The sequence below is a fragment of the Falco rusticolus genome, chromosome 6, assembly GCF_015220075.1.
Source record: "Falco rusticolus isolate bFalRus1 chromosome 6, bFalRus1.pri, whole genome shotgun sequence".
Taxonomy (NCBI): domain Eukaryota; kingdom Metazoa; phylum Chordata; class Aves; order Falconiformes; family Falconidae; genus Falco; species Falco rusticolus.
In genome coordinates, this window is record NC_051192.1 from 78,044,632 (window position 1) to 78,072,235 (window position 27,604).

At 37.3% G+C, this 27,604-nt stretch overlaps 1 protein-coding gene across 3 annotated transcripts in view; it reads left to right on the forward strand.

Moving 5' to 3' along the window:
- Positions 1-27,604, forward strand: part of COL19A1 (collagen type XIX alpha 1 chain) — a 203,092-nt gene that overhangs the window by 85,513 nt on the left and 89,975 nt on the right. For all 3 annotated transcript variants that reach the window (XM_037392293.1, XM_037392291.1, XM_037392292.1), the window contains 3 exons: positions 6,277-6,330; positions 14,348-14,401; positions 15,100-15,135. In XM_037392293.1, coding sequence (XP_037248190.1) covers positions 6,277-6,330; positions 14,348-14,401; positions 15,100-15,135 — 144 coding nt within the window. The remainder of the gene's footprint in view (positions 1-6,276; positions 6,331-14,347; positions 14,402-15,099; positions 15,136-27,604) is intronic.

The window sequence follows — 27,604 nt, forward strand, 5'->3', positions numbered from 1 at the left end:
GAGAATATCATAGTTCTGTAGGCTATGTAAGAAAATATTTCAATAAGGCAATAGCTGAGGACACTTTATTGCCTGCTAGGGTGCCATGGCATTGGTAGACTGTTTTAGAAATCAATGTTTGTGGATGTTGCAATGTGAGAGTTTTGCTTTCATGAAGAATGTAAAATTACACTTAAACTACATGACTTGATTGAATGTGCATACGATCCTTCAATCTAAAGAGGTTGCTAACTCTTCAGAATACGTTTCATGGTCTGATCCTTTTTAATCTGTGTTATTTGGTTTATTTTTTATTTTTTGGTTCTTCATCTCTGAACTAATGCTATTCAGTCACTGTGCTTGGTGATGATGGCATGGTGACAGTGCAAACAGCTCAGTCGTATTGTCATTCTCTGTTCTGTGGCATTTGAATTAATGTTTGTCTATCTTTCAATGCCTTCATGGAAAAAAGAATTTCTTTATTAAATGAGAGAGTTTTGACTCATTAAAACATGTGTCTCCTGCAAACACTGTGTCCTGGTTTTGGCTGGGATAAAGTTAATTTTCTTCTTAGTCACTGGTGCAGTGTGTGTTTTGGATTTGGTGTGATAACCGTGTTGATAACACACTGATGTTTTTAGTTGTTGCTGGGTAATGTTTATACTAAGTCAAGGACTTTTCAGTTTTTCAGACCCTGCCAGTGAGAGGGCTGGAGGGGCACAAGAAATTGGGAGGGGACACAGCCGGGACAGCTGACCTGAACTAGCCAAAGGGATATTCCATACCATGGGATGGCGTGGCGTCTATATAAACTGGGGAGGGTCAGCCAGGGCCTGTTGATTGCTGCTCAGGGACTGGCTGGGCATCTGTCAGTGCCTGGCAAGCCATTGTATCATCCATCACTTGGGTTTTCCCTTCCCTTTGGATTTTTCTCCTCTCCCCTTTTCATTGTTATTACTATTATCATTTTATTATATTTCAATTATTAAATTGTTCTTATCTCAACCCTTGAGTTTTACTTTTCTTTTTTTTTTTTCCTGATTCTCCTCCCCATGCTGCTGGGGGAGGAGGGGAGTGAGCAAGATGATGTGTGGTACTTAGTTGCCAGCTGAGGTTAAACAACAACGTACTATAATCATTACTCAGCAAGCACATCGTCTTAAGAAAAGCTGAAACTATTTTAACATGTGACTTTGTCACTTTTTCCAAGAGAGAGCAGTCTAGAAGAAATGTTATCCTGGAAGAGTGTGCAGGGTTATATCTGCCGCATCCTTATAAGACACCCATATGATGAATTATCATCAAGTCTGTCTAAAGCATTCTCAAGAAAAATCTACAGTTAAAGCAATTTCACTCTATTCTTAGACTGTTACAGTACTACTCTGCCTTTTTAACCCCTATTCTTTTCCCCCTAAACCTAAATAATTTTGGCTACAAATTAAACCCATTAGTTGTATTATTACTATGGAAAACTTTTTGTCCTGTTTATAGTGTTCTTTCCCACATTTGAGATTCATCAGTGTGTTCTATGTTCATTCTTTCCTCCTAACATTTTTTTCAAACTTTCTATCATTCTGGTTTGGAGAAGAGCAGATACCTAAAAGTTGACAAAGTTCCATGAAAAATATGATGCCCTGAAATACACACTTTTTTTCACTGTCCTCATTAGTGCAAGTAAACCAGAAAAATTGTGGTTTTTTTCATTTGCCTTTGGCAAATGTAGAATGGATTTGACATTTAAAAAATGGCTTTGTGTTAGACTCCTGCTCACTGTGTGATCCATGACAATCCCTAGATCCTTTTTTACAGTCCTGCTACCAGGATTATTTTTTATTTGTTATTTTTGCCTTTGTTTTCTCCGTTTAGAAAGCACTACACTGTAACATCTACTGGACTTGATTTTATTTTTTTTTTAATCTTTGTTCTGATTGATCAAAGTAACTTTGCATTTGGAGGTTTTTCTAAAAAGAATAAAAATGGATGGCTGCCTCATTCCTGCTGACAGGAAGAGGCAATTCATCAGTGCAGTTTTGGAGCCACAGGCTGCTCAGATCATTCTGTGCCTAAGATTTTGGACTCAGTTGAGGTGGTAGTTTGCCTTTATATAGGCTCACTGGCTTAGAAATGCTTAGAGCTTGCTTAGAAATGTGCATGACACTAAGCAGTTAGCCAGTATGAATGTCTTCAGCATTGCTCTGACTGAAGCAGGAAAGAAGGATCTTTCTTCTGACATGTTATCTGGCTTGGTTACTCATGACATCTGTTGTTCGGGGCTCTTTCACAAGACAGTGGTGGTACAGTTTGGAATCAGTAGGGGTTTTGGTCAGTTTCCTGACAAGTTCACCTACTGAACTCTGAATTCCTGATGCCTGTGAGGCTTTGTGATCACCTGCTTTCTTGCTATGTCCTAAATAGAATGGTTTGGAAGACCCAGGCTTCACAGTGACATCCTTCCAGGTCATCGCTGTTGATTTTAGTTCACTAGAAATAGAAGTGTATTTCTGCAATGTTTTACGCTGTCTTTCTGACTCTGCTTAGGTAGTAGTCTTGTGTAATAAAAGGTTAAGCCTGTTTGGAAATAAGCTTTTTGTGTCACTCTTCCATTCCTTCCAGCCTGAACTGGGACAAAATCATTAGTCTGCCTTGACTTCCCCTCCTTTTAAATGTTATAGTGTCTTGGTAGTCCTGAGGTGCTTCACCCTGAGTATTGCCACTTTCCTGAAGTATATTATCCCACATTCTGCAGAAGGGTTACAAGTCAGTCAGCAAGAATGTTATTGGGATGGAGTCCTACATAACCCCAGCTCTCTAGACACCTATCAGCAAAAACAGGAAGAGCCACAGGTTTGGGTTTTTTTGAACTAAAGATGCTGATTTTTCAAATTCAGAACTTATTTAGGAAAAATCAATAAGCATTACTATGAGCTAGCTTCTGTTTAGAACACACTATGGAGAAATGGTTAAAAAAAAAAGAAAATTCACATAGAGCATTCTGCTCAGACAGAACTGTAGGAAAACAGAACAGTATAAAAAAAAACAACACATAACTATCTTAATGATATGTGGGGCAAAATCACAGAGCTTTAGAGCTTAAAAATTAAGAGGTACCTGCACTGAGTTAGTGATACTGTATAGCTTACGTACTCTGGAGTGTATTTCAGCTGTTGTTAACAATGGTACTTTAAAATGCTTGGAACAAGGGATATCAGGAATTCCTGATTAGTATCATTAACAGGGCAGCACTGCAAGAAATCCTTTACCTTTTTAGGTATGAATGTATTTTATTTCCAAATACATTACTTTGCCTTTATAGTAAGGAGGAAGTAGTATGCAAGGAAAATGAGGCAGTCTTAAAGTGGGCAACTGAGTTGAAGGCTGGTACTTGCAGGGGCTGTGCATGAATCCCTGGCTGTAATTAAAGAATATTATCACTAAATTCAGTGATTTTGCTATTACACACAGCAGACTGAATCCCTCTCGGCGGTTATACTGGAGCAATCCCATCAGCTTGTTCCATTGGGTTAACTGAAAGTAGAATGAACCCAAAGAAATAAAAATAATTTAATATTATATTGGATTAGTTTTAGTTAAGTAATAAACAAGGCATGGCACTGCCAGAGTTTTGTCATCCTCTTTTTGCAATAAATGGTTTTTAATTGTCTCATCTGAATATAGTATAAGCAGACAGAAACATGAGATCTAAAATGGCATTAACACATTTTTATCTCCTTTTTGTTAATCTATGAGGTAAGCCACGATGTTGATTATTAATAGCCTCCTCCACACTGCAGAGTGGCTTCAGCGATTCTGCAAATTGGCTAGATTTGAAGCTGTTAATTATGCAGTATAGTGTGCTCCATAAAGGCAGAAACGAGCGTGACTTGGCTCAGTTCTCATGAGAATAAATTGTAAAAATTGGACCTCTGGTTTGAATTCTGGCTTCACAGAGGACACAGACATTCCATACAACAGGCTTGGCGAGGACAAATCATTTACTCCATTAAAAATCAGAATATGTTCATAGTAAAATCGCATACCTGGCAGAAAGCCCGTGGCTCTTGGGACTGCAGAGGTCTGAGGCTCATTAACGGGGGGTGCTTTTTATCATTTTGTCTAAGAAACTGACAAACATCTTAGACCCAAATATCTCGTCAATCATATGCAAGGGAGTTTTTCTTTCTTTCCCACATTCACCGGCAACACTTGTGTATGTCTAGAACTGCCCGCCAGCATTTTAAAGTTACTGTCTGCCTGCTGTAGGAGAAAAAGGCATAGTCTCCAACACATGCTGCTCATCTAGGCAAATGATAAGTGAGGGTGAGGGGAGGGTCATCTTTTGGCTTGGGCTCTCGCTTTAGGTTTTTATGTAAACATAGATGTTGCATAACAAATTATGACAAGATGCTTTTACCTTAGGTTTCCACTTATACATCAAGGAATTTACAGGATAGTACTGCTACTACTTCTGAAGCAAATCTGTACATATTTGTATCATTTTCTCTTGAAGTATGGGAGCCGGTAAACAAGTCATAGAACAAAAAACAGCTCCATACATTGGAATCTTTTTGAAATATATTTGGATAAGGATGTGTCTAATATATGACTATACCTTTGTAGCTGTTGCAAGGTTGTAGCAGTGTAACTGATACTAGTTGAAAGATTCTGAAAGCAGTATTAAATGTCCAGTGTGTCACAGTGATGAAAAGTAAAATGCATTTTTTGCAGTTTCTTCTAAAAGTTTAAGTGAGCTATTTTTTTAAAACACTTTAAACAGTGGAAGAATATTTCTTTCTCAACCAATGCTTTAATCCCTCGAACAAAAAAGATTTTATAGTTTAAACATATGAAAATAACCAGCTCTAAATTCCTGTAACTGTTTGGTGTCATTTAAACCTTTGCAATAAATACATAGATTTATGTGGTTTAAAGGTTTTGGGTTGTTGTTTGTTTGTTTGGGGTTTTTTTGACAAGCGGGAAAGGCAACACTTGAGGAAAAACCTTAACAGTATCATTCAGGCTACTGCTTAACATTAGGTTTGTTATCAACAAGACGTATTAAAATGGAAACAATGAACTAGCAAAACCATCTTGTGCATGGGATTATTAAATTCACAGTTTGCTGTTGCTAATTTGTTAGTAGGCTTCAGTTGTTTAAGCTCATACAACCTCATTTTGCGAAACCGGTTATTAGATTAGATGCCCTCTGTCAATGCCACTGGAGGAATAGCTCTGAATCAGGGCTGTGGTACAAATGGAGTTAGCTGAATGATCTCAGTTCAATACCATTTACCTAACAGAATTATGAAGATGATGCTGACATAATGAATAGGTTCTGCTCAGACAAATGTTGTCCCCTGGAGATAACGGAAATTCACTGCAGGGCTGTTTGCTTTCTTTGCTTGATACAAAGGTCTTGGACTCTAGTAAAGTCAGTCCTTGTTCTTTTCCCAGAATTATGTTACTTTTATGATTTCACAAAGTTCAGTCTAGAGACAGAGATGCATTTATAGAGCTGTTCAGACTTGTTGGTTCTGGAATACGTTCTCTCTTAAATTATGCTTCTTAAGCAGGTGTGTTTTGTTCACTTTGAAATATGTGTTAACTAGAATAGCATGGTAGTTAGAGATAATACAGAACTGAATCCTTTCACGTATCCTACAAAAAATACTGTGTTTGTTTTTTGTAGTTAGTGTTTCATGAACCAGCCTGTATAGACTATTTTCTTCCCAACATTTTTTTTCTTTTGATTCATAATGTTGTTCATACTTGTGAGAAAATTTTCAGAACAAAAATTGTTTCCATTTTTCATATGCAATCAGTGAACCATATACCAGTATGAGTCAAAGACAAATGATAATATTGAGGACGGTTTTGTTATCAGATATTTAAACCAAGAATTGTTTATTAAAGAAGTCTCAGAATGTAAGAAATTAATTTAATGTCAAAGACTTTCAAAATGAAAATATTCCCCAGTGTAAATTTCTGTTTCACCACCATGTTCTCGGAGCACTGTGAGAACCAAGAATATTTTCCTGTGGTGAGTCTTTATGGATGTTCAGTGACACTGTGAAGTACAGAGAACTGTAGCTCGCAGAGTGCTAGGCATTTTTCAGAGGCATTTATTTGGAAAGAGTTTCTGTTGGAATGTAATAAATAGTTTTGCTTGTGCAGCCAGCAATGTATATGTAGCACTTCATGTAGAACAGACCCTAATCTTACAATATTTTTCCTGTTAAAAAATGTCATGGGTTAGTATTTGTCTTGTATATATAATCACATAAATATTAATTCTTGTAGGGTGAAAAAGGAGATAAAGGAGAACCAGGACCAGAAGGCATTCATGGAAGAGAGGTAAACTGAATGATAGTGAAACAGTCAAGCTACAAACTTTTGGGAAAGTTGCTTAGAAAAGCTTTGCTGAATAGTTTTGCTGAATCCTGTATCTGGATTCCAGTCCAAATGCCAGTCATTCCCCACAGAATTTGGACAGTCAGGTTCAGATCCCTCTGTGAGATGCTCTCTGCCCTCAACTGTGATGCTTTACAGCTGGAGACCCAACGGTATCCTGCATTAAAAACTAAACCCAGGTTGACCTCCAGCTAGGTCAAGGAGGAGACAGGAGGTGAAGATGGGGATAAAGAAAACCTCTGGCTCAATTTTATTTATTTATTTGTTTTTAAATCTTCCTTTTCACATCATGCTGGTTGGCCATTTTAGTATTGCATTGAAAGAACCTCTGATTTTCTTCCTTCTCATCTTGGTTTAATATATAAAAAATAAATTTAAATTTGAAAATAAATTAGGCAAAAGTGAGGTTTATTACTTTGCATGTCTATAGTGTTAGCTCAGGTTCAAGCTTGAACGTGAACCCAATGATCAGGTTGATCCAGTAGTTTTTAAGGCACAGATTCATACATTCCTCAAATACAGACCAGGTCAATTAACTACGTAGGCAGTGAAATCTGGCTGAGAAAAAAAGTGAAATTTTAACTCAAATTCTCTGTTACATGAACCACATGGCACAGCGGGTGACCCATGGCTCTCACCCAGGAGTAGCTAGCAGCCTGTGTATTTTACTTTTCAGAAATCAAGGGTCCAGGCCTAGCTTTACCCTGCCTCCAGAAATGCCCTCTTTTCCAGCAGATTGTTATAACTATGTAATTACGACACTTCTTTGTCCTTTGGATTACTATGCACACTGTAACCATAAAAATATTTTTGGTATTTTAGGTTACTATAATTTAATGCTAGGTAAATGAGCTATTTTTGACTAATAGTGAAGGTCCTCCATATGAAAATATATACTATGTACTGAGCTGGATCTATGTTTAGGTATTCAAAGAGGTATTTTCTTGTAGCCTGCTTGTCTGTGAAGGTGATCCATGTACTTCAGTCATGCATAGCATACATTCTGACAGCATGGAAAAAACACATCTCTGTTTCTTTCCATAGCTCTGGGGACATTTCTCTGTTGGTCTTACATGATCTCCTTTACTACATAGGATCTTGTTCCATAAACCTTTTAGGAAGAGTAAGGTATTACTTAGGAAGAGTAAGGTATTACGAAGTATCTAGAACATATTTGACATAGTGGCACTGTGAAAGTGTAAAATCTCAAACCTACTTTGAAATATTTACTGAACTGTTGTAATGTGTCAAGAAATGGTAGATTATCATCATGGGAACTGCCATGAAGACATTTTGGAAGTAAAATTGTACAAGGCAACATAACATTATGTTGTTTGAATCCACACATAATTCCTTTTTAACAATATTTACATAAAATGCTTTGGATTCAGTTAACACTGTACATGTACACTGTACATGCCAGTCATTATGCTTAAATTTAAAGGACTGTGTATCACTGACTCTTGGTCACTATCAGTGTCTCTCAGACTCATTCCACGTACAGAAATGTAACATCTGATATTTCTGAAACAATCAGGTTAATATGCTTACATGGGTGTAATCTGCAGTGCTGCATAAAGAAAGTCTGAAAACACTTAAAGCCAGCAGGATGGGCTGCTGGCAGCTGTTGTCTCTGCCTGGGGGAGTGAGGGCTTCCATACCCACAAGTGAAGAACTTGAAAAGGGTGACTGAACATTTTACCTTGCACAAATGGTAGAAGCATATTTTAATTTATTTTAGTCAAAATAAGGAAACAAAGTATCACAGAACAGTTTTGCTTGCTGTTACTACTTGTGTTTTCATAGCTGTACAAAAAGTTCTTGCTAGAATGAAGTTGCATGACAGTGGGAAGCCAGACCTGATTTGAAGGCTAGGCTTTCTCTAACAGTGAAGGGATACCTAAAAAGTTTAGTTCCTTCATTCCTCGCTGGTTGTGCTAAATGGGTCAGTTAATCTCATTGAGAACCGGGTTTGGATGCAGGAAGTGTGAATATATTTAAGTGCTCTGCACATCTCCCAGTTTGTCACTCCAGGAATCTGAGCCAAGATCTACAATGCCGTGTCCCAGTCTGGGACATTATTCAAAATCCATCTGACAGCATGAATACTTACTATAAATACCAGTAATGTGGTGGCCATTGTTTTTAGCTTCTTAAGGAGTAGTTATAAATAACTTAATATATTACTAATTTGTTCTTCCATGGTATGTGTTCACATCACATATGTAAACAGGTATTTGCTTGTATAATATGAACAGCCAGTTTAGTTAAGTAATATCTGTGTTTTATCCCTTGAGAATTTTTTAGCCACTTGACATTAATAATGCTATCGTTTGTGTCACTGTAGCAAGTGTAGCTTCGTAGACACGCTGTCTGAAAGAAATCCTGATAAATATAGTTTCTTCTCCATCATGCTTATATCCCAAAAGGATTAAGGAAAAATTTGCAGTACTAACATCCATGACACTATCTGTGGAGCAAGATCTATAGTACATTCATATGCTTGTCAGTTGAAATGGAAAGAAAATCTTTAACATTGAAAATTTTAGACTCTTCTTGCAGTCATGTCATTTTCCTGATCAGTGGTGCAGGTAGGAAATGAATACCGTGGGACACTACCAATTAATGTTTTGCTGACACAAATGAAATCTTACAGCAAAAGTAAGTGAAAACAGAAAATTATGATTCATATCTATCAACATGTGTCATGCGTGACTAGAGGCAGAACAGTGTCTTTCTTGCAAATTGTAAAAAAATTTTAAAAATTTTAAAAAACTGTTAAAAAATCTGAAATTCTAATAAATATAATCTCTACAGCATTAAACCAAGTGATTCAATAATTATCTTTTTCTGCTGCTGGGAAAAATGATACCCTAAGTGACTTAAAAACTTCCATACGTCTATTGTTGTTTACATACCTGATGTCAAAGAGTGGATCTCTGCAGTTCAGTTAGCAATGAAAAAAAAATCCCAGGTTTTCAATGGGAAGATGGAAAACATATCAGACCTTTTTATTTTTATGGTTGTGGGAAAAGGTGAACAGAAGTATGAACATTTTTAAAGATGTCTTGATACGATAGTAACAGTTGTTTGCCTTCACACCCTCATGGCCTGTGTCTCTAATCTTCAACTCTCTTAGTGTCAGCAATGTAAGGAAATATTTGGATAGGAAGGGAAGAAATCCTACAGCTTGAAAGGATGAAGTTGGTAATGGTATTTAATGATATCTAGAGTTTGAGGATTCTGTTAGGAATAAAAGTATAAGGAGAGAGTAGGCATTGCTCCAGGATCCAGAAAATTCTAGTAATGTAGCAATTTGAAGTTTTTGAATGACATTAATGAGAAAAGAGCAATGACAATGTTTAAAACTGCATGAGAGTACTGAAAAATAGTGTATTGTTTGGAGCTTTGAAAATACTTTGCTAAATTAGAAGAGTTATCCCAACATATACAGCTTGGTGTTGTACAGCTGACTCTGAAGCTGTTGTTTTAATTTAGGTTTTAAGGCTCCTCTGTGGAGAAAGTATAGTTCTGTTCTCCTACTTGTTAGAGTATTTCCAAGTTTTATTGCTTGGTAGAGACTGTTGATTTGATCTATAATAATCTGGTTGCATGTTGTTGGTTATTGCTAGATTGTTTACTGTATTTCCATTATATTTGATGTGTTATTCTAGCAGATTTTAACCTGTTGTGAGATCTAACCAGGTTAATGCAGGTGAGGGAATTGTACATAATGAATGATGTTTTTCCAAACAGATATCTTTTGGAGTGAAAAACCTGTTCTCCTCAAAAGATTTTGCCACTCTTACAGCCTCAGAGATACCAGCCTCCATGCAAACCTCACCAGAAGTGTTAGAAGACTGGGTCCACAGCCTTTTCTCAGCTGCCATCAGTTAATTAGCCACAGCTGGGAAATATCTGAGAAGTCCACTAACCTTTCACCCTGAGACAAAATGTTTACCATAACAACAGACATGAGTTGGATAAGAGAACTCTGGAAAAAAAAGCACCAAAATAACTGAATTTGTTAGCTTTGCATGAAATTATCAATAAGAAAACTCTTTCTAGAGTTCAGGAACATTAGCAAAATTGTTATGTTAAGTGTTTCCTCCAAGTAAAACATGCTCTTTATGCCCTAATGTTTTACTTGATGAATTGTGACTTAACATACTCTTAGCAGGTTCACTAAGGCCTGAGAAAACCGTATCGTACACTGAAAATTTTCTCAGAGAGTGAACGAGCATTGTATGAGATTGTTACTGGTTTAAAAGGAAAATTCAAATAGGAAAACCATTGCCTTTTATGCCAGTACTGTTGGGACACCCATTAATAAAATCCCATCCTTTGAAGAATCTGTGAAAACATGGTCATTTTTAGAGCGTTAAAGCACAGTTGCTGGGTTTTCATTGTTTTCTTCTCCTAATCCCATTGGTTTTGTAGGCTGAATAAAACTCTAGTAAGCTAATATCATGGAAAGTCTGGTTACATATTTGTCAAAAATACTGTCAACCAATATGGTAACTTGTCCTTTAAATTTCTTCCACCAGAAGAAATACCATTGTCATCCCATTCCAAACAAAAAGCCTGCCTCTAGTTTAATCTGTCCCGTTGGCCCCGATTTTGCTGACTTTACACCCTTATTGATATTTGTTATACTTGTTCCAGTAATTTCTCTGTTGGTTAGCAACTGTGTTACAGTTACCTGTCTTATTCTATATATAGATACAGATGTAGATATCTCTAACTTTTCTCATTTCAGCCATTTCTGATGTTGTTGTCTGTTAGCCTTGAGTTGGCCTTATACATGCATATCCAAATGCTTTCCATTTTGGTGTCCATAGAGGAACCATCATGTAAGTTTATTCTGATCTGTAGAAAGACCAAGCTGTAGTCCTTACTGAGGAGAAAAAGTACCAGCTGAAGAGTGTTCATGAACTCACAAATGCGTATTATTGTATTGTTCCCAAAAAGTTAGAATTAGATCAGGGTAGAATTCAATAATTCATTTAGTCTCATAACAGAGAGCTGCTGAAATTTTTACTCAGTTCTTGAATTTCTGGCATATCTGATAACAGACTCCTTGGATCAATAGAAATTAGTTCATTGTTTTCAAAATTGACCTCGTTCTCCTAAAATATTGCAGGAAAGAAGCTTTTCTAATTTAACGCTTAATCTAAAATAATCCAAATTATATCTGTTTAGATAACCACATCTATTTTACTGAAGCATCCTGTCCTGGACTCTGCCAGAGACAGGAGGCTGTATTGTACTGCAATAGAAGGGGCTACAGATCTGACTTAGCACAGGAATTCTTACTTATGCCATTTCAGAGACAGCAACAGATACACCTCTCAGCATCTTTACAAGCGTGGCTGTAGGGAAGAACAGATGTGGTACAGTACCAGATGTGTTTTTGCAAGCATTCAGTATGTCTAGGACTTACTAAGATCATAATATTTTTTATAGATATATAATGTGTAGAAGAACAAGTAATACTTGTGATGGGATAACCTTTTAAGCAGATCTTATTTTTACTGATACTGCTTTTCTTTCTTGGGGTTTTAAACTGCAAAGGAAAGCTAATTCAAGTATTTTAAAATAAATAGATAAAAAAACCTTCCTTGGTACTCAGAAATCCTGCTTTAAACACTGTAAGGCTTGTTATCAAATATGTCATTTCCCCTTGTCCTTTTTATGTGAGGTCAACTTCTGTGGTTATAATCTCTGCAGCAGCTGTCAAACTGCATGCCTCACTGAGGTGCACTGCAAGAACACTACTAAAAGTTTTAAACAAACCAATTAGGGAAAAATGAGGTTCATAGTTTGACAGTGCATGACTTAGGTTCAGTATCTTTCATCTGCAATTGTCTTTTCAGTAGAGACACACAGATATATTGCTGTCTGTGAGCTGCAGATTTATGGGTTTTTTTACCCTTATCTTTCTCTTCTCTGAATATACAGCCTCGCAGCTAATTCTTAACTTCAAAGCTATTGCTCCACTGCTGATTTGCTAATATTTTTTTTTCATTTTTATTTTGATCCAAATCCATACAGTTTGCATACCTGAAATTTCCCTAAAATGGCATTTTAGAATATGGAGTCGTTGTGTTTCAGACTGTGTAAAGGAGGAGGTGGAAAGTAAAATGTAGTAAGTGGAGACAATATTAAAACTGTCATAAATATGCAGATTGTAAAGAGAAAGGAATTTTTGGCCTGGTTTTTGAATCCATCTGCCTATTACATTTTTAAAATCCAAACAGCAAAACTACTTCTGATTTAACTATTGCATATTTGGCAAGCTTAATAAAGGAAAAATCAAAGCTAAATCAGGGGTATTTACAACAACCACAAATTTAATCCAAAGTGGGTACTTAAATGCTCATATAGTTCTAAATGATGTTCCTTCCAGATGGTGAATTAATATAATTTTAGCAGGAAGTGAAGTTGCACAAATATGTAGTATTTAGAACACTCACTGATTTCATGTTTCTGTACCCACCAAGGCACAGATGTTACTTATCATTTTCATGCCAGTTGTCTCTATCTTTACAATTACTGCAAACTGAGGAAGAGAGTTTGCAAGGGCAAAAAGGGGGCTGGGAAGAACTTAAGTTAGTAAACCCTAATTCAGATGTAGATGAATCTTTTCTGTCCTTGACCTAATTAACTTCCACAATAGTAATGATGGTAGCCTAGTTGTGGAGCATCTCATTATAATTTGGTCCTGTATTGCCTACATTATAACCATTTGGTTTCTGAGTAAAAATTTGAACCTGTAGAGCTGTCTCTGACTTGGAGTGTATGTGCTTTCCTGTCACATGCCCTAAAGCAGTGGTCAGAGGGAAGGCACAAGAACGTGTCTTTGGGCTTGAACAAAAAGGAGTTCCTGGTAGGTTGGTCCAACATCAGAATTGAGTTCATTCCTTACTGCAGAATGACTTCAGTTTGCTGGGCATATTTCAGAACCTCTTGATTTTCCATTTATTTTGTAGCAAGGAGAAGACAACAAAGATTGGGCTGGGTGCTAAAGATTATGCTTTTTGGGGCTGCTTCTGGTGAGATATGTTAGTGGAAGAGCTGTATTGTAGATATTGTAGAGGGAAAAATCAGACTAGATGTAAAGAGGAAATTTTTTACAATGAAGACGGTGAAACACTGGAACGGGTTGCCCAGAATGGTTCTGGATGCCCCATCCCTGGAAATGTTCAGGGTCAGGTTGGATGGGGCTCTGCACAGCCTGATCTAGTTGAAGATGTCCCTGCTTGTTGCACAAGGATTGGACTAGATGACCTTTAAAGATCCCTTCCAACCCAAACCATTGTATGATTCTGCAGTTGTGAAATGCTGCGTATGTAATGTGTAAGACTAGGCAGTGTTGTCAGCTTCTCCAGCTATAGGCAGAACTAAGGAGGGAGTTATTGAGGACCCAGTTATTTCTTTAATTGCCTTTTCAAACACTGGTGAGGATTGGAGTGTTGGAGAATGTGCAGCAGCTCTGAGCTGTACCCTGCTGTAGCTCACCAGCTCCGCATTGTTACATGAAACATAGAATCTGCAGCTCTCTGTCCACCTCTGCCGCTTTCCAGATTTTAGCAGAAGTTAACTGAATGCACTAGTACTTTCTCTAGTATTCTATCTTTGTTAGCCATGCAAGACACAGACCTACTGGGACTGCAAAGGAACTTTGTATTTTTATGTGCTACTTGCCCTAACAGGGCACAATCAACTAGATAGTTCAGCTTTATATGTTTAATTACATGTTAAAGACACATGCAGTATTTGATAGATGTTTCTCTGTTCACAAAATAATGAAAATAAAGAACTATGAGGTAGTAGTACTAGTAATGGGGTAGTATTTTAAGGCGTAGTTCATTAATATATGCTAACCACAATACTACAGGATTTTGTCCAGCTCTTTCCACAGTTGACAACAAATAATGCATTTTTCTTTTTTGCCCAGGGACTAAAAGGTGACCCTGGTAGTCCTGGTGTGCCTGGTGCTAAAGGAGAAAAGGTACTTCTTTATCTATAAAGTTGTATGTGTGAGTGTGCATAATATCTCTTCAATATTGAACATACTGCCTTAACTATATGTGGCAAACACCCACTGCTGCCATTTGTGTGTTCAATGCCAGCTTGAGCGTTGAAGAATATGAATACAGACTTACTGTAAATACAAAAGATAATTAATCTTTCTTACAACAAATTTTGAAAGGAATTCAGAACAGGAGCCTAAATTCAGTGTTCTGAATTGCTCTGGTGATCTGATTTGCTCCTATGGGACTGAACCTGAAGGTCTCATAAGGCAGTTCATATCTCAGTGACCTAATTCTGTGAACGTTGACACAGGCAGATGTCTTTACGTATGTGAACTTGTCACATTGACTTCAGTGGCTGCATTGTGCATATAAGCTGCATCTTGTAATTTAAAATATGCAGATGTGTTTTGAAGGATTGGGTTTTTTTAAGCTGTGATTCATTTATGCAGAAGCCTGTCATTTTTTATTTCCATTTAACCTGTAGTGAACTGTCTACATCTATGCCATTACTGAAAAAGAGTATTTTTCTGCTCGTATGTTTTTGTAATCAGAGCATGTGTGATGCTTATACTGGATTTACTTCTGCCGTGGTATATATCCTCTAAAAGGCATAGGGGTTTAATACATAGAACTAAAGAGATTGCTGGTTTACTTACTCTCCTGTTTTAATTAGGGAGATGCAGGACCTCCGGGACCAACTGCCTTGAGTGTAAGTACATGTGAAACAAAAACAGATGAAAGAAAATCACTGAGAAATGTTGCAGGTTTTAGCTTATTTGCAATATAAATACTTTTATTGTTAATTTTAAAAGCAGGTCCCTCACTGTGCAATGCCTCTGCATTTCCTGTAGGAATTGTGAAGCAGGGAAAATGGAATTTTATAAATATAGAGAAAATAAGCATATTTAAGACATCTCATTTCCCACAAAATGCTAGCAAAAATATTCTTTTTTAATTTGTTCTATGTATAGATATCATAAGCTGGTTAAAGTCAAAGAATTCCCTTGTTATTTTTAGTGAAAAACATTTTTAAGTAAAAGCTTTGAAATCTAAATAATGCTTTTTTAAGATATTGTAAATATTCTATTGCCAGGTTATTTTATTAAGTACTTAGTTATGAGTGCAATGCCCTGTGTACAACAGATTATTATATATATAGCATGCGTAAGTTCAAATTTGACACAGAGGACCCTATTTTCAGAAAGCTGAGGATGTGGGGACATATCCAGATAGATGTGAGGGTGCCTCAGCTCCTTGTCCTCAGGTCCAACTGGTAGCAGGGCTGAGCATGCATTCCCAGTAGGTACACAAACACACACACAGACATGTCTGGCCACACAGGTCAACAGAGGTGGACACACTCAGCACTCCCACAAACAGCACCGACAACTTCATCCTGTTACTTTCTCTGACTGATCATGACAATGGTCTGGGAATGATAAATACGTACATATATACAATGTATATATTCACCTACTTGCTAGCCAGTCCAGCTTGATATTCACTGCTGATGTCATACACACTCGCACTGCCTGTGCTTACTCCATTTTTGGGTACCACAAAGACATTAGACCATTTTCTTTTATGAAACACGTCATCTGCTTCTGGTTTCTTTTATTACACGATAATGCTGCTACCGATAATAAAAATAATTTAATTAATTTCAGTATTTGCTTAATTATAGTCCATTAAAAAGTCAGTGATTGGATATGTCAAATATTTGAGAATAACATATGCTTCAGTATGAAGCATTCTTTTTCCAAAAAAGGAGGTTGCAATATTCTTTTCACACCAAATAGCAAACTGTTTAGAGTTTGTCCTTTCAAACACTTGCAGAGTTATGTGTCATGGTATTCACATCTATACAGTCTTTGTATCTTACTTAATGCCCTGATATGCATAAAAGACACAGTCTGGAAAGGAAAAAGAAATGCAACATTATAATGATGAAAAAAATAATGTACTAGATTCTAGTGAAGAACAATATTTTGATAATACAGGTTTTTTAAAGTTTCTACAGTTCTTAGAGGGAAAAAAGCAAATAGGTATCTTCCTTTCCTTCTTTATAGAAAAGGTCTGTGTATCAGACTCAGGAAGTTGCAAATTTGGTCACTAATTCATTTATTCCCTTTCATGTAATTTAGCTGAAGAAAATAAAATGTGAGGTCAGACATGACGATTAGTTGTCTTTTAAGTGTCAAGGAGACTTCTTCAGTATGGATCTAACTGTTACTTTGTGAGGATCTGGTATGTGCCTGTGCACCAGAAAGGAGAATTGACCTGCATATTAGTTGTATTGTGGCTAGATAGTGCTATAGAGATGGTGGAAGAGGTTTTTAGTTTCCTTGCAATGATCTGTGCCCCAAGCATGTATGAAGCCTGAAGAGAAATGTCCCCAAAACTCTCCAGGGCAAGCGCTGCTTCATAAAAGTAATAAATTCTGTCTGAAACCAAGTGATTTTGCTTACAAACTGAAATGAGAAGGCGTCCCATTAAGGAAAGTCCAGTTGGGTAAAAACAGTTGAGAATGGTGGAAGAGAGCATGGCAAAAATTAAAGCAAAGATAAAAACTCCCAAATCCCCAGGCTGTAGTTCCACAGCATAAATAGCTCTTCTCCCAGACTCAGTATTATGAACTACTTCTACACTATTCATATTAGCCATGTAATCCTAAAAACACTGTAAGAACTATCATTCATAGTGTAAATGATTATACGTTGTCTTTTCACCCTCTTCATTCCCAAGACCATAGCAGCAAGCATCTTCATTAGATCTGACAAACACTGAAGGTTGTAACCAGAGACCCATACTGTAAAAATAAATTCTACTTTACAGTTTCAAGATTAAGTTGCCATGTTTTATGGTACTTATGCATATTTTATGTTTTATGGTATCTTGATTTCCTGAAGATAAGTTAGTACTGTGTCCCAAGATCAGTGGCTGTTTGCTACGGTTCATGTCTCGCTAGAGGTAAACAGGGCCAATTCTGTCCTTCAGCTTTTGAATATACAGTCAAAATGTGTGTTGGAAGAGTTAACAGTGAAAGATTTTTAATAAACAGCCTTGATTCTAGGATCGTTACTGCAGTAGATGGATTGGAGTAGATCTTGCTTCAAATAGATTCTTACAGGCCTTGACGGGATCATGGAAATAGAAATAGGATACTTCTGGAGATATGACACAGGAAAAAGAATTGAGAATGCCTATTTTTGGGTGCTATAGGACCATAGAATGGTCCTTTTGAGCATTTCTTGTGTAAATGATGAAAAAATTATTACATCCATTCTGATAGCACCACCTGGATATGTTAGGCCTGTTTTGGATCCATGCATTGTCTTTGGTCACAGTTGTGGACACTCAGCTTTCCTGAGAGTTATACTCAGAGGCTAGTAGTGTGATATCAAAAATCAGAAGCTGCTTTCAAATTGGCTGAAGTTACTCCTTCTGTATATTAAGTGGTTCAGTTTCGTAAAAAGGACTGTCAGAGAATTACATTTCTTTGATTATAAAATGCTGTGCAAATGTTTCAGTTGATTCAGGCACAGCAAGCTGTTTCTGCATTGGTACATCCACTGATGGTTATCTTTACACTTTCTAAAAGGAAACATTTAAATTTTAGTAAAGCACACATGAGCCGTCAGAAGGATGTTACTAACTGGCGTACTGAAACATTTTTTTTGCATAACTGCTAACTGAGAGAAGAGACAAGAGTGAGTGTGAATTGGTTTAGCAATCTGAAGACAGGTTACGACACTGTGGGAATATATGGCCCAGCAGGAAGGCTCTCTCTCCGCACCACTGTCAATAGTTATGTGTTTCTGTTGGCAAGAGCTAAAAGAAGATGAATTACATGAATGGTGGTGGCTCGGGGAAAATTCAGTCTTCAGAGTTGTTTTATTTGTGTGACTTCTGTGTGTCTGTGACTGTTATGATATATAATCATGAAAGGAAGATACATATCTCACTGTGAATAAGTAGTAGGTCAGATAGTATCAAGGTTCATTTGTCACTGAATGAAAACTTCCTATGTCAGGATCATTCATGCTGTTATCGCCAAAACGTGACATCAGTGTTTCAGTTATGAACCCTATTAAAAGTTTTAAAATGTTCCATTTGTTTGGGACTTACGCATAACATGATAAATTTATCTTCTACTTACAGTCATTTTTAGTTTTTTCTAATGTGAAAAGGATTTCTTTCTTTTTATCAAAATGCAAAATGAATTATTATGCTGAGGACAGGGGGGAAGAGGAGTAAAAATAATGAAACACTGTTAGAGCCAAGTCCAAAATACATTTGGGCAGGGAGGGAGGAATTATTGAAAGGGACTTGGTTTTGCTCAAACTGGACAGCTGAGCATGGGTCATCGACCTTCTGCTCTCGTGCAATTGCATATCAAGACAGGTGGGAAATGATGGCATTACAGAGCTCTGCTGCCCTATGCAGCTCTTCCATTCCTGTGTATTTCCATAGAAATCATACATTAGTGGAATAAGTTGGAGAAGGTCTACCATATATGCTGGTATCAGCATAAGCTAGAGTATCGGCAGCATCATGTGGGGCCAGAGCATTTTCCCCACACAAAGACCTGCACCATGGTCCTGTCCTCAGCATGGGGAGTGTGAAGGTGGCAAAAACTGAGACTGCTTCACTGCAGTCATTCCCAAGCAGCTGGTTGGTGGTACTTCAGTCCGTGGAAAGTTGTCCATAGTTAATCTACAGAAGAATCTAACAGTTGTAGAAGCTCTTGGGTTTTCATTTGTCTGTGCTTTCGGTACCTGTGAAAGTCAAAAAGGCATCAGTGACCCTGTGTCTAAATGTTTGGTCATCCCTGATGTGTAGGAAATCCTGTGCTGCTCAAAAGCACAGCAAGCATGCTCTGCCCTCCATGAAAAAATCACGGAAGAGAATGAAGTTATTGGTACTTGGAAAAAAAAGCTGTATTTTTAAAAGTGTTCAACTGACAGATGTAGCCATTATAGTCTCTGTAAGGAATGAGGGATACTTGGAGGCAGTATGTATGGCAGAATTCATAAATGCCCAAGAGCTGTAACAAGCTGTCAGGTGGATGTACATATGCCAAACCACAAAACCGGGGAAATAATACTGCTGCTTTTTAAGATGCAAGAATGATTTTATGAATTTGTAATGGAAATTTCATAGCTCAGAAAAAGTGTGTTGCTCTGGGAAAAAAAGCAGAGCTTTGAACATTTCTGCTTGATGTCAGTTAGCAGAAAATCTCAACTGAAATCCTAGAGTGCATGCACACTTAAAACTTCTCACTTGCAGCAGTAGCAGAGAACTCAGAAGGAAAATTCTGTGTGCCTTACTATACATTTCTGCAGTGAAAAGAGATGGGATTAGAATTGCAGCCTGTGGGTTTCTATAAATTTCTTTAAGGCAGGTATGGAAGTCTTATTAATACAATTTCATTGTTCTTGGATGATGAACTAGAGGTGGAGGAAAAGAAACAGCATTGTAGTGCAAAATATGCTAGGCTATAAAAAATACATGAAAAAATTATAAGCTTTATGTAAAATCCTAATGAAATTAGTAATTTCACTAGTTCTAAGTGTATTTGTTTGATTCATGCATTATTTGTACAAATACATTTAGTGGCTTGGATTGTTAACTTTGACATATATCTGCATAATTAAGCACTTTTAGGAAGGAGATGAAGTTTTTCTGTGTTTCCATGGAGTCAGTTAACAGTGCACAATTCAAGATATATGTATTTGTTTTGTCTCCTCAGTTATGGTGGTAGTTTTATGGGAGTAGTCCAAAGTCATGATTGATTCTTATCCTTTTTTTTTGCTGTCTTTAATTTCTCTGGTATGTTCTTTCTGAATTGCTCTGTAAATACTATATGTCTCTTTTCTTTAGTATTTTTCCAGTGTCTTATAATACATGCTGGGAGTTTATTTTGAACTTTTCTCCCTAATTATGCCAACTTTATGGAGAGCAGTTTAGTCTTTAAAGGTTTCAGTTCCCTGATAAATTGTACTGTAGCTGAGGACCCTTCAGAGAATAAACCAAAGGGATTATACCGCTCTGTTCTGTGGTTTTGTCAAGAAGTGGAATTTAGTGGCAGAAGCTGGGGACTGTTTTCTGCAGGGGCACAGCTGGCTCTGCAACTTGCCCGCTCTGGTATCCCCAGCTTAAGCCTGTGCATGCCGTGTCAGAAGAGTGACAGGTGAGGGAAGGTAGTGCAGCCATCTCTTGTAAAATATATGGTAACTATTCCTCTTGACACTCGATATGCTGCTTTTAGTTCCTGAGGAAAACAAGCATCCATCCGTACGTTCCTGTGAACCTATCCCTTTCAGGAGTTATAAAATAGTCATCCAGATGGCACCAAGTGTTTACGCAGCAGCCGAGGCTTAAGTCAGTCACAGACAGAAGTCCCCAAGACTTGCTTACTAAACAGATAGTTGAAATGTTGGCTCCCAGGTCTGGTTAAATCGAGCCGAATGAAGCTGGTGCACAAGTGCGGCGCGGAGGCGGCTGTGGGAGGAAGCTGCAGGTTCAGGCCTGGGCAGGCTCTGCCGTCACTTTTGGCTTTCCTCTCCCTAAACAAACATCAGCAACAGATTACGCAGCTTGTCCCTCAGACCTTCAGCAGTTATGTGTGTAAAGTTAAAATTCACTTTTGGCAGCATTGCCTAGGAATTTCATAAATTCATTTGATGCATTACTTGAGTCATAGTGTAATTATTTGGCATTTATACGGAGCTCCAAAGAGGAGGCATTTGGTATCCCAGCATCCTTGCTGTTGTAGTGGGCAACAGTATTTTGGATGATTCTTCCTGAAAGATTGTGTGCCAGTTTTTGCTTTTCTTGACTTCTGCACACAGTTCCTTTCTTGTCTCACAGTGGAAAAAATAAGTCATCTGAATAACTTGTATTACTTAAGAAGGGGCACGCACACACACACATCCCTCGTTAGTAAGCATCTCAGCTAATATTATCCTCTCTTTCTTTTCAGGTAATGACATAAAAATAAAGGAGAGCAAGTCTAGTTAACTAAAGAAAGTATAGACAGAAAATTGTATTTTTATTCTAAAGATCTTTATATATATCCCTCTAAGAAAAATCTATTTGAGATTTTTTAATGGAAGTGTAATAATTTCGTGAAAATACTGAACTGTTCAGTTGTTCTGCATGAGATACGGTGATCTTTAACTCTCACAGTATAACTTGCAAATATTCTCTTCTTTAAAAAATGCTTTTAAAGTATGGAAGCAGATCCTATTAAGATTACCCTTTTAGTGAAATAGATGTTTGAGCAGTTTCAGTCTGTTTATCTTCTTTATGCAGTAATACCGATACTGAAGGTACAAGTGAAGATTGATGCCTTAGCCTCACAGAACACCTATTTTTCAAAAATTCAGTGTCTGCTAAGTTGGCACAAATGTGATTTATATGTCCTTCGTTAGAAGAATGATTTGAGAATAGTCCCATACGCAGTAGACACCAATGTAAAGAATCATTTCAAAGTACTCCCCAGGATTTTAAATAATACTTTTTTTTTGCTTAGAAAATAAAGCCATGTCTATTAAAAGTACTAGTTTCATAAAGTGTGAACTTCTGTGAAATTACTCTTCCAGTTTCCCTTTGAAACTATTATCTCTGAAGCAAAGCAGATTTCAAGTTACCAGAGAGCGCTACAGAAATGACCAAACCCAAAGCATAATGAGATCAGCAAGGAACCTATTTTCTGTTCACGTCAGTAATAGATTACCATGAAAATGTAGCTGATCATGTTTTCTGGCAGACTGAAATACTTCTGCTAACTGCTGTCTCCTTTCCCACAGAAGTAAATGGGTTGGCAGCACTTTTGAAAGCCAAATTGTGGCCTATTCAACTTTCCACTCCTAAGCAAAACAGTATGATTACCACAGCAGCAATAAAAGGCCAAACAGGGGGTACAAATCTTTCAGCTTGCCATCTCAACTTACTTCAGTAAGGATGAGAATGAGACCAGGTTGTATTTGGAAATGCTGATGATAGAGGTATTTGAGATAAGTGGTAGTCTAATTCCCCTCACTGAATGGTAGTACAAGAAATTAGTCATCCATCTGTGATTTTCCTCTGCCATTTTTCCCATTCTAGCAGAATTTTATAAGTGAGGTGTGTCTGCATGCTCTGTGGATTTTCGTGTGGGTGGTGTTGGACAGTCTTGTGGACAAGAAAAAGAAACAATCATAGCCATATTTTAAGATCTCTCTCTTCCTCACTCTCCTGTTTGAGCTTTGAGGTGGGTCAGCAGGACAATGGCAGCAAGTAAACTATCTTGAAGATATCTGGGAAGCCAACACTGTAAGCCACCTTGACTGTGGGTAAACTTTATATTTCAGCTCCTTTGCTTGCTGAGGGTAATAGCCCATTCTTACACAAGAGGAGGGCACGCGTTTCCCCTCCATATGATACAGACCAAAGAGGAAAATATCCTCAAAATAGCATAGAAGAATCACAGTGACAATCGTGACCTGCACAGTAGAACTTGTCTGGTAACACTTCCAGATAGGTAGATGAATTTAAGATCTAATTGAACTGCATCTTGATGCATCCTGTCTGGGATGCTGGGACGTTCTTGAATGAGTACAGCCACAGCAGTACCATCCATCCCACAACGATCCATGATCACACATTATGTTATGTCAGGAACTTGGAAATCCGTGGTTGCTTTTTACCTGACTATTGATTTGTGTGATTCTGTGCTGGTCTGCTTGTGGGTTTTACAGAAGGATCATTGTTTATGTAGTACATCAGCATGACAGATGTTTTTTGTCCTGGTGAGAACTGTACATTGAAGAAATATGTCAAACCCCTCCAGTGGGAATTGCCCACCAATTCTCTTTTAAAATGGTTTGTGTTGATTTTGTTTCAGTACAGCTATACCTTTCTGTTTGTAAACATACTGTTTTCAAATTACTTAGCTGAATCATGTCTGTTATAGCTGTGTCTTTTTAAAGTAGCAAGTTTTATCATTATAAAAGCTCACATATTCAAGTGGTTTAAAACACTACCAAGGTGTTTCTGCATGCCTAATTTAGGCTTTGCCTCTGTTTTCAATTGACTCATCTCACTAAACTACATATACTTTCTTTCTGCCTAGTAGCATTTATTCCACATAAATTGAGGTCATGTGTTTGCTGGAATTCATAGTGAGGAAAAAAATAGGTAAGTAGTTTGGGTATAGAACACAGAAACCAGTCTGTAATGAAATAATTTTTGTGCCTTAATTAGATCTGCCTTGCTATTGTTAGCATTTGTATTGTATTCTAATTTGTGTTGAGAAGGAAAGGCTGCCAGCTCAGAACCTATTTCAGCAACATTACCTATGAGTATGTAAGGCAGCTGTCTAGCTTTCTGCTTAAAAAACTATCACCTATGTTTTGAAGCCACTTTCAGAATACAAAAAAATGTTGTCTAATATTTTACTCTTTTGCCATCGTCCATAAGCTTCCAGAGGAAGTAATACAAATTACAATTTCAAGTAACTTCATTCTCTCACTTCAGCTGGGATTTTCCTTTTTGTTTGTTCTGGTTTATTTTAATTCACTAAGGGGTCACAATAAAACCTTTGCTTTTGTTCAGTGTGCATTCCTAGGCAGTTACTCTAAGCTATTAAATTTATGAACCAGGTCGCCACCATGTCTCTGCGGATGCTTGTTGTGATGTATCAGGCATTTAAAAATGTTTTTGTACCTCCAGGTTCACATGACAGGATTTTAACCCTTTTGTAATAAGTGGTTTCTGATAGCTACATGCCAGCTAACACACTTTAAATTGATAGTTTATGAAATTTAAAACAGCTTAACTGGCTCAACTGTTAGATTACTTTTCTGTTACTTCCAAACACATTTTTCTTCTACCATTTCAATTTTAATAACTCTTAATAGATTTTATCTCCTGATACTTGAAAAAAATATTGTTAAGTATTAAAATATTAATTCCTACATATATTTTCAATGTCATGCAAGATTTTAAAAGCTAACTTATTCTTCTGTAGCTTTTTTTCTTAAACCTGTCATTTTTCCTATATTCCCTCAACTAAAGATTATTCTAAGTTTTGGCAACATTTTGTTTGAAAATCTGACAGCATGTGCTTCATAGCATGCTTGCTTTTTCTTTATTTAGCTTTACAACCAGCATCTTTTCCCTTACCAACGCCTATGGTTTACCTCTTATAAAGGAATTCACAAGTTTCCACTCTCAATTTTCAAGAACTTGTGCAAGCTTCTTGTGCCTGTCTGTGCATCGTGTTTCACCTGTTTTCATAGCCATCTTCGCTCACTGTAATAGATTTTCTAAGTTTCAGATGTACCCGAGCCCATTTCCAGCTTACTGACTCTTTTTTCCCCAGACTACATGGTAATGTTTGAGAGATTTGCACTTGATGTTTCTCAAGCTGCTTCAGGCATGTAAATCCAAGGGGCTTGCCTGGTGTGTGACAGGTACAAGCCCTAAAGACTTCATATGTTATTTCAGTTGGCTTCTACATAAAGTGGGTAGAAGGCTACCACCTTCCAACCTCAAAGGTGGCCTGGCACATCAGGAAAATCCTGTGCATATCAGGCTACCTGTAAGGATGCATTATATTTTCCTGCTGGTCTGATGCTACAGGAATGGGCTGTTCTTATATCTCACTTTGCCTTGCGCTATTCCTACGCCTCCTGTTGTTCACTGCCATACCATCCTCTTGCCAGTGCGAGACTATCAGGGTGACAGACAGTGAATCATTTTGATAGCTTTGGATGTTGTTTGCCTGGGGAGATGCCACAGGTAAAATGGATTTCTTTCTGACATAAATGTTTTCAACACAATCAATGGCATATCCCGCGAGGCCACATGCATATACTCGGTCTATATTCTGTCCCTTTCTGTCTGCGGTGGTGGGCTCCCTTGGTGGGCTTTGTCTACCCACTGTGCTCTCTGTGACTTGAGGCAGTCAAGAATCTGATCTTTGATTTCCAAATGGAGATCTCTAGAAGTTAAATAGGCATAAGACCTACGCAGATACTTTGTCTTCCTACAAATACGTACTTCTGTGCTAAACTGTTACATTCATTGCCAAGATTTATAGAAGTTCAACAGGGGGTGTTTTATTTGTTCCTTTAGGCAGATTTCACTGTAGGGTTTTCCGTTTAATTCCTCGCACAGGTTTCTTCTTCAGTTGTTTTTCCAGGATCTCATCCAGTGAATGCTGAACAGGGATAGCATTGCTAAGTCAGTACCGTTACCAGGTTCTGACAGTTTTACAGCCATATTAGTTAACATGGTTCATGTTGTCTTACCACTTTTTAAAGCAAAGATCCCACTGAAGTTAGTGTGAACTTTTACCTCAGTTTCAATGTCAGGATGTGGCTCCTTGTACAGGGTAGTCCTCCCTGCCTAGTTTCCAATTGTAAGCTGCTCTCCTCCCTTTCCTCGAAGATAAACCTCCTTATCTGGTTCCTTTTTCTTGACAATGATATTGTAGAGAGAAGAAAAAGAATAAAAGTCAGTCTTGGACAGAAATGTTGGTTATTAATTATCATTATTGTGCAGTTACATTCTTGTGTAATTTTTGTCCCCTTGGAGCCTTTTTGTACAGATATGAGAGGCTAAGTATTTCCTCCTCCATAAAACAGACATTACAGGTTTTCATCTCACTCCCCTGCATAAAGTTGTCCCTATAAATGAAATATTAACAAAACATAACTCCACCTCTTCCTGAATTCTCAGAATCTTTCCACAAATGTAGAATACTGCTAACACTTGGACAGTCAGAATTCTCTGCAAGTTCCAAACTATCCTGAGGAAAAATAGAGAAATTTTATGGAGGTCATATTCACATACTGCTTTATGGGTTTGTGCATGTATAAGCTACTTAACTGCACTGTAATTAACTTACCATGATTTATTTGTTGGACACAACATTGTCATGCATAGTCTAGTTCCATAAACTTTTGCAGAAAGATGGAAATGGTGCGCATCAGTTGTGTAAATGATCCTGAACCTTACCTTGTTTACATTATAAACTGAAGTGAAATACTATCTGAGGTAGTGTTCTAGCTTAAGTGTTTGAAAGTAGAGAAATGATAGGAATAGAAAAACTCTTGAACTGACTACTTTTATTTAAATTTTGAGTCATACTTAATTCTAAACAACTTAAAACATCACTGGTAGATACATGATCTAGCAGCTTTGGCATGCCCACTAGTTTCTCAAGTGTATCTTGGGAATTAGAGATTATAAATGAACTTTTAAAATTCATTTCTGGAAATCTGGACGCTTTAAAAACATGATTCTCGAAGGGCTTTAGTTTACCCTTACTGGGGCAATAAATACGTGTAATTGAGTTTAAATAAAGAGTTCAGAGTTTGATCAAAGATGTAACTCAAGTTGAAGCAATATGTGAGTCTGAGTAATTTAAATGGTTAAGAATTTAACATATTAATATTTCAAACTTTTACATAAACTGAAGATAAGTTATTTAATTTTGTGATAGCCTGTTAGAATATGCAGTATTGCGTTCGATACTTTTTTTAAAATTATAAAAAGTACTATAGTTCAGTACTATTTGCTGATTACATTGAAACAGATTTCATATTTCTTGTTGCTATAATGGAAATTGGATAGCTTCCTCGAAGTAATTTTTTTTAGAAATTGTGTTCCAAGGTGACATAAAGTTAAGGGGCAAGGGACACTGTTCCAAGTACAGAGGTGTTATTTGAAGGCTTTATGTTTATATTGTACATTAATCAGATATAAAATTAAAGCCCCAAAGTGTTGGAAACAGTCTGTGATTCTGTCTGTGACTGCAAAGGCAGATTCTTGCGCTGAGTTCAGAAGGCAGGCTCACAAGTCAAGGCTACGTTCAAAACACCCAAAGCTCCTGTGCCTGGTCAGGGGAGAGGGCGACACAGAAGTGGCTCTGAAGGGTTTTAAAAAGCTGAGCCAGGGACACAGAGGAAGCTGCATGGGGCTGGTTCTTTCAATACAGCAAGCATACGGCCTTCTGCTATATTTAGTCCCATTTCCCTCCCCTCCCTTCCCTTCCCCTCCCCCTTCAGGGACTATATTTGAATTTGAGTTGTAGAGTAAGGTGTCATTCATTTAATGTAGCATTTCTTCCTTTTCTTATGGCATCCGAACTTAACAAGATGAATCACTTTTCATGTAACAATGTA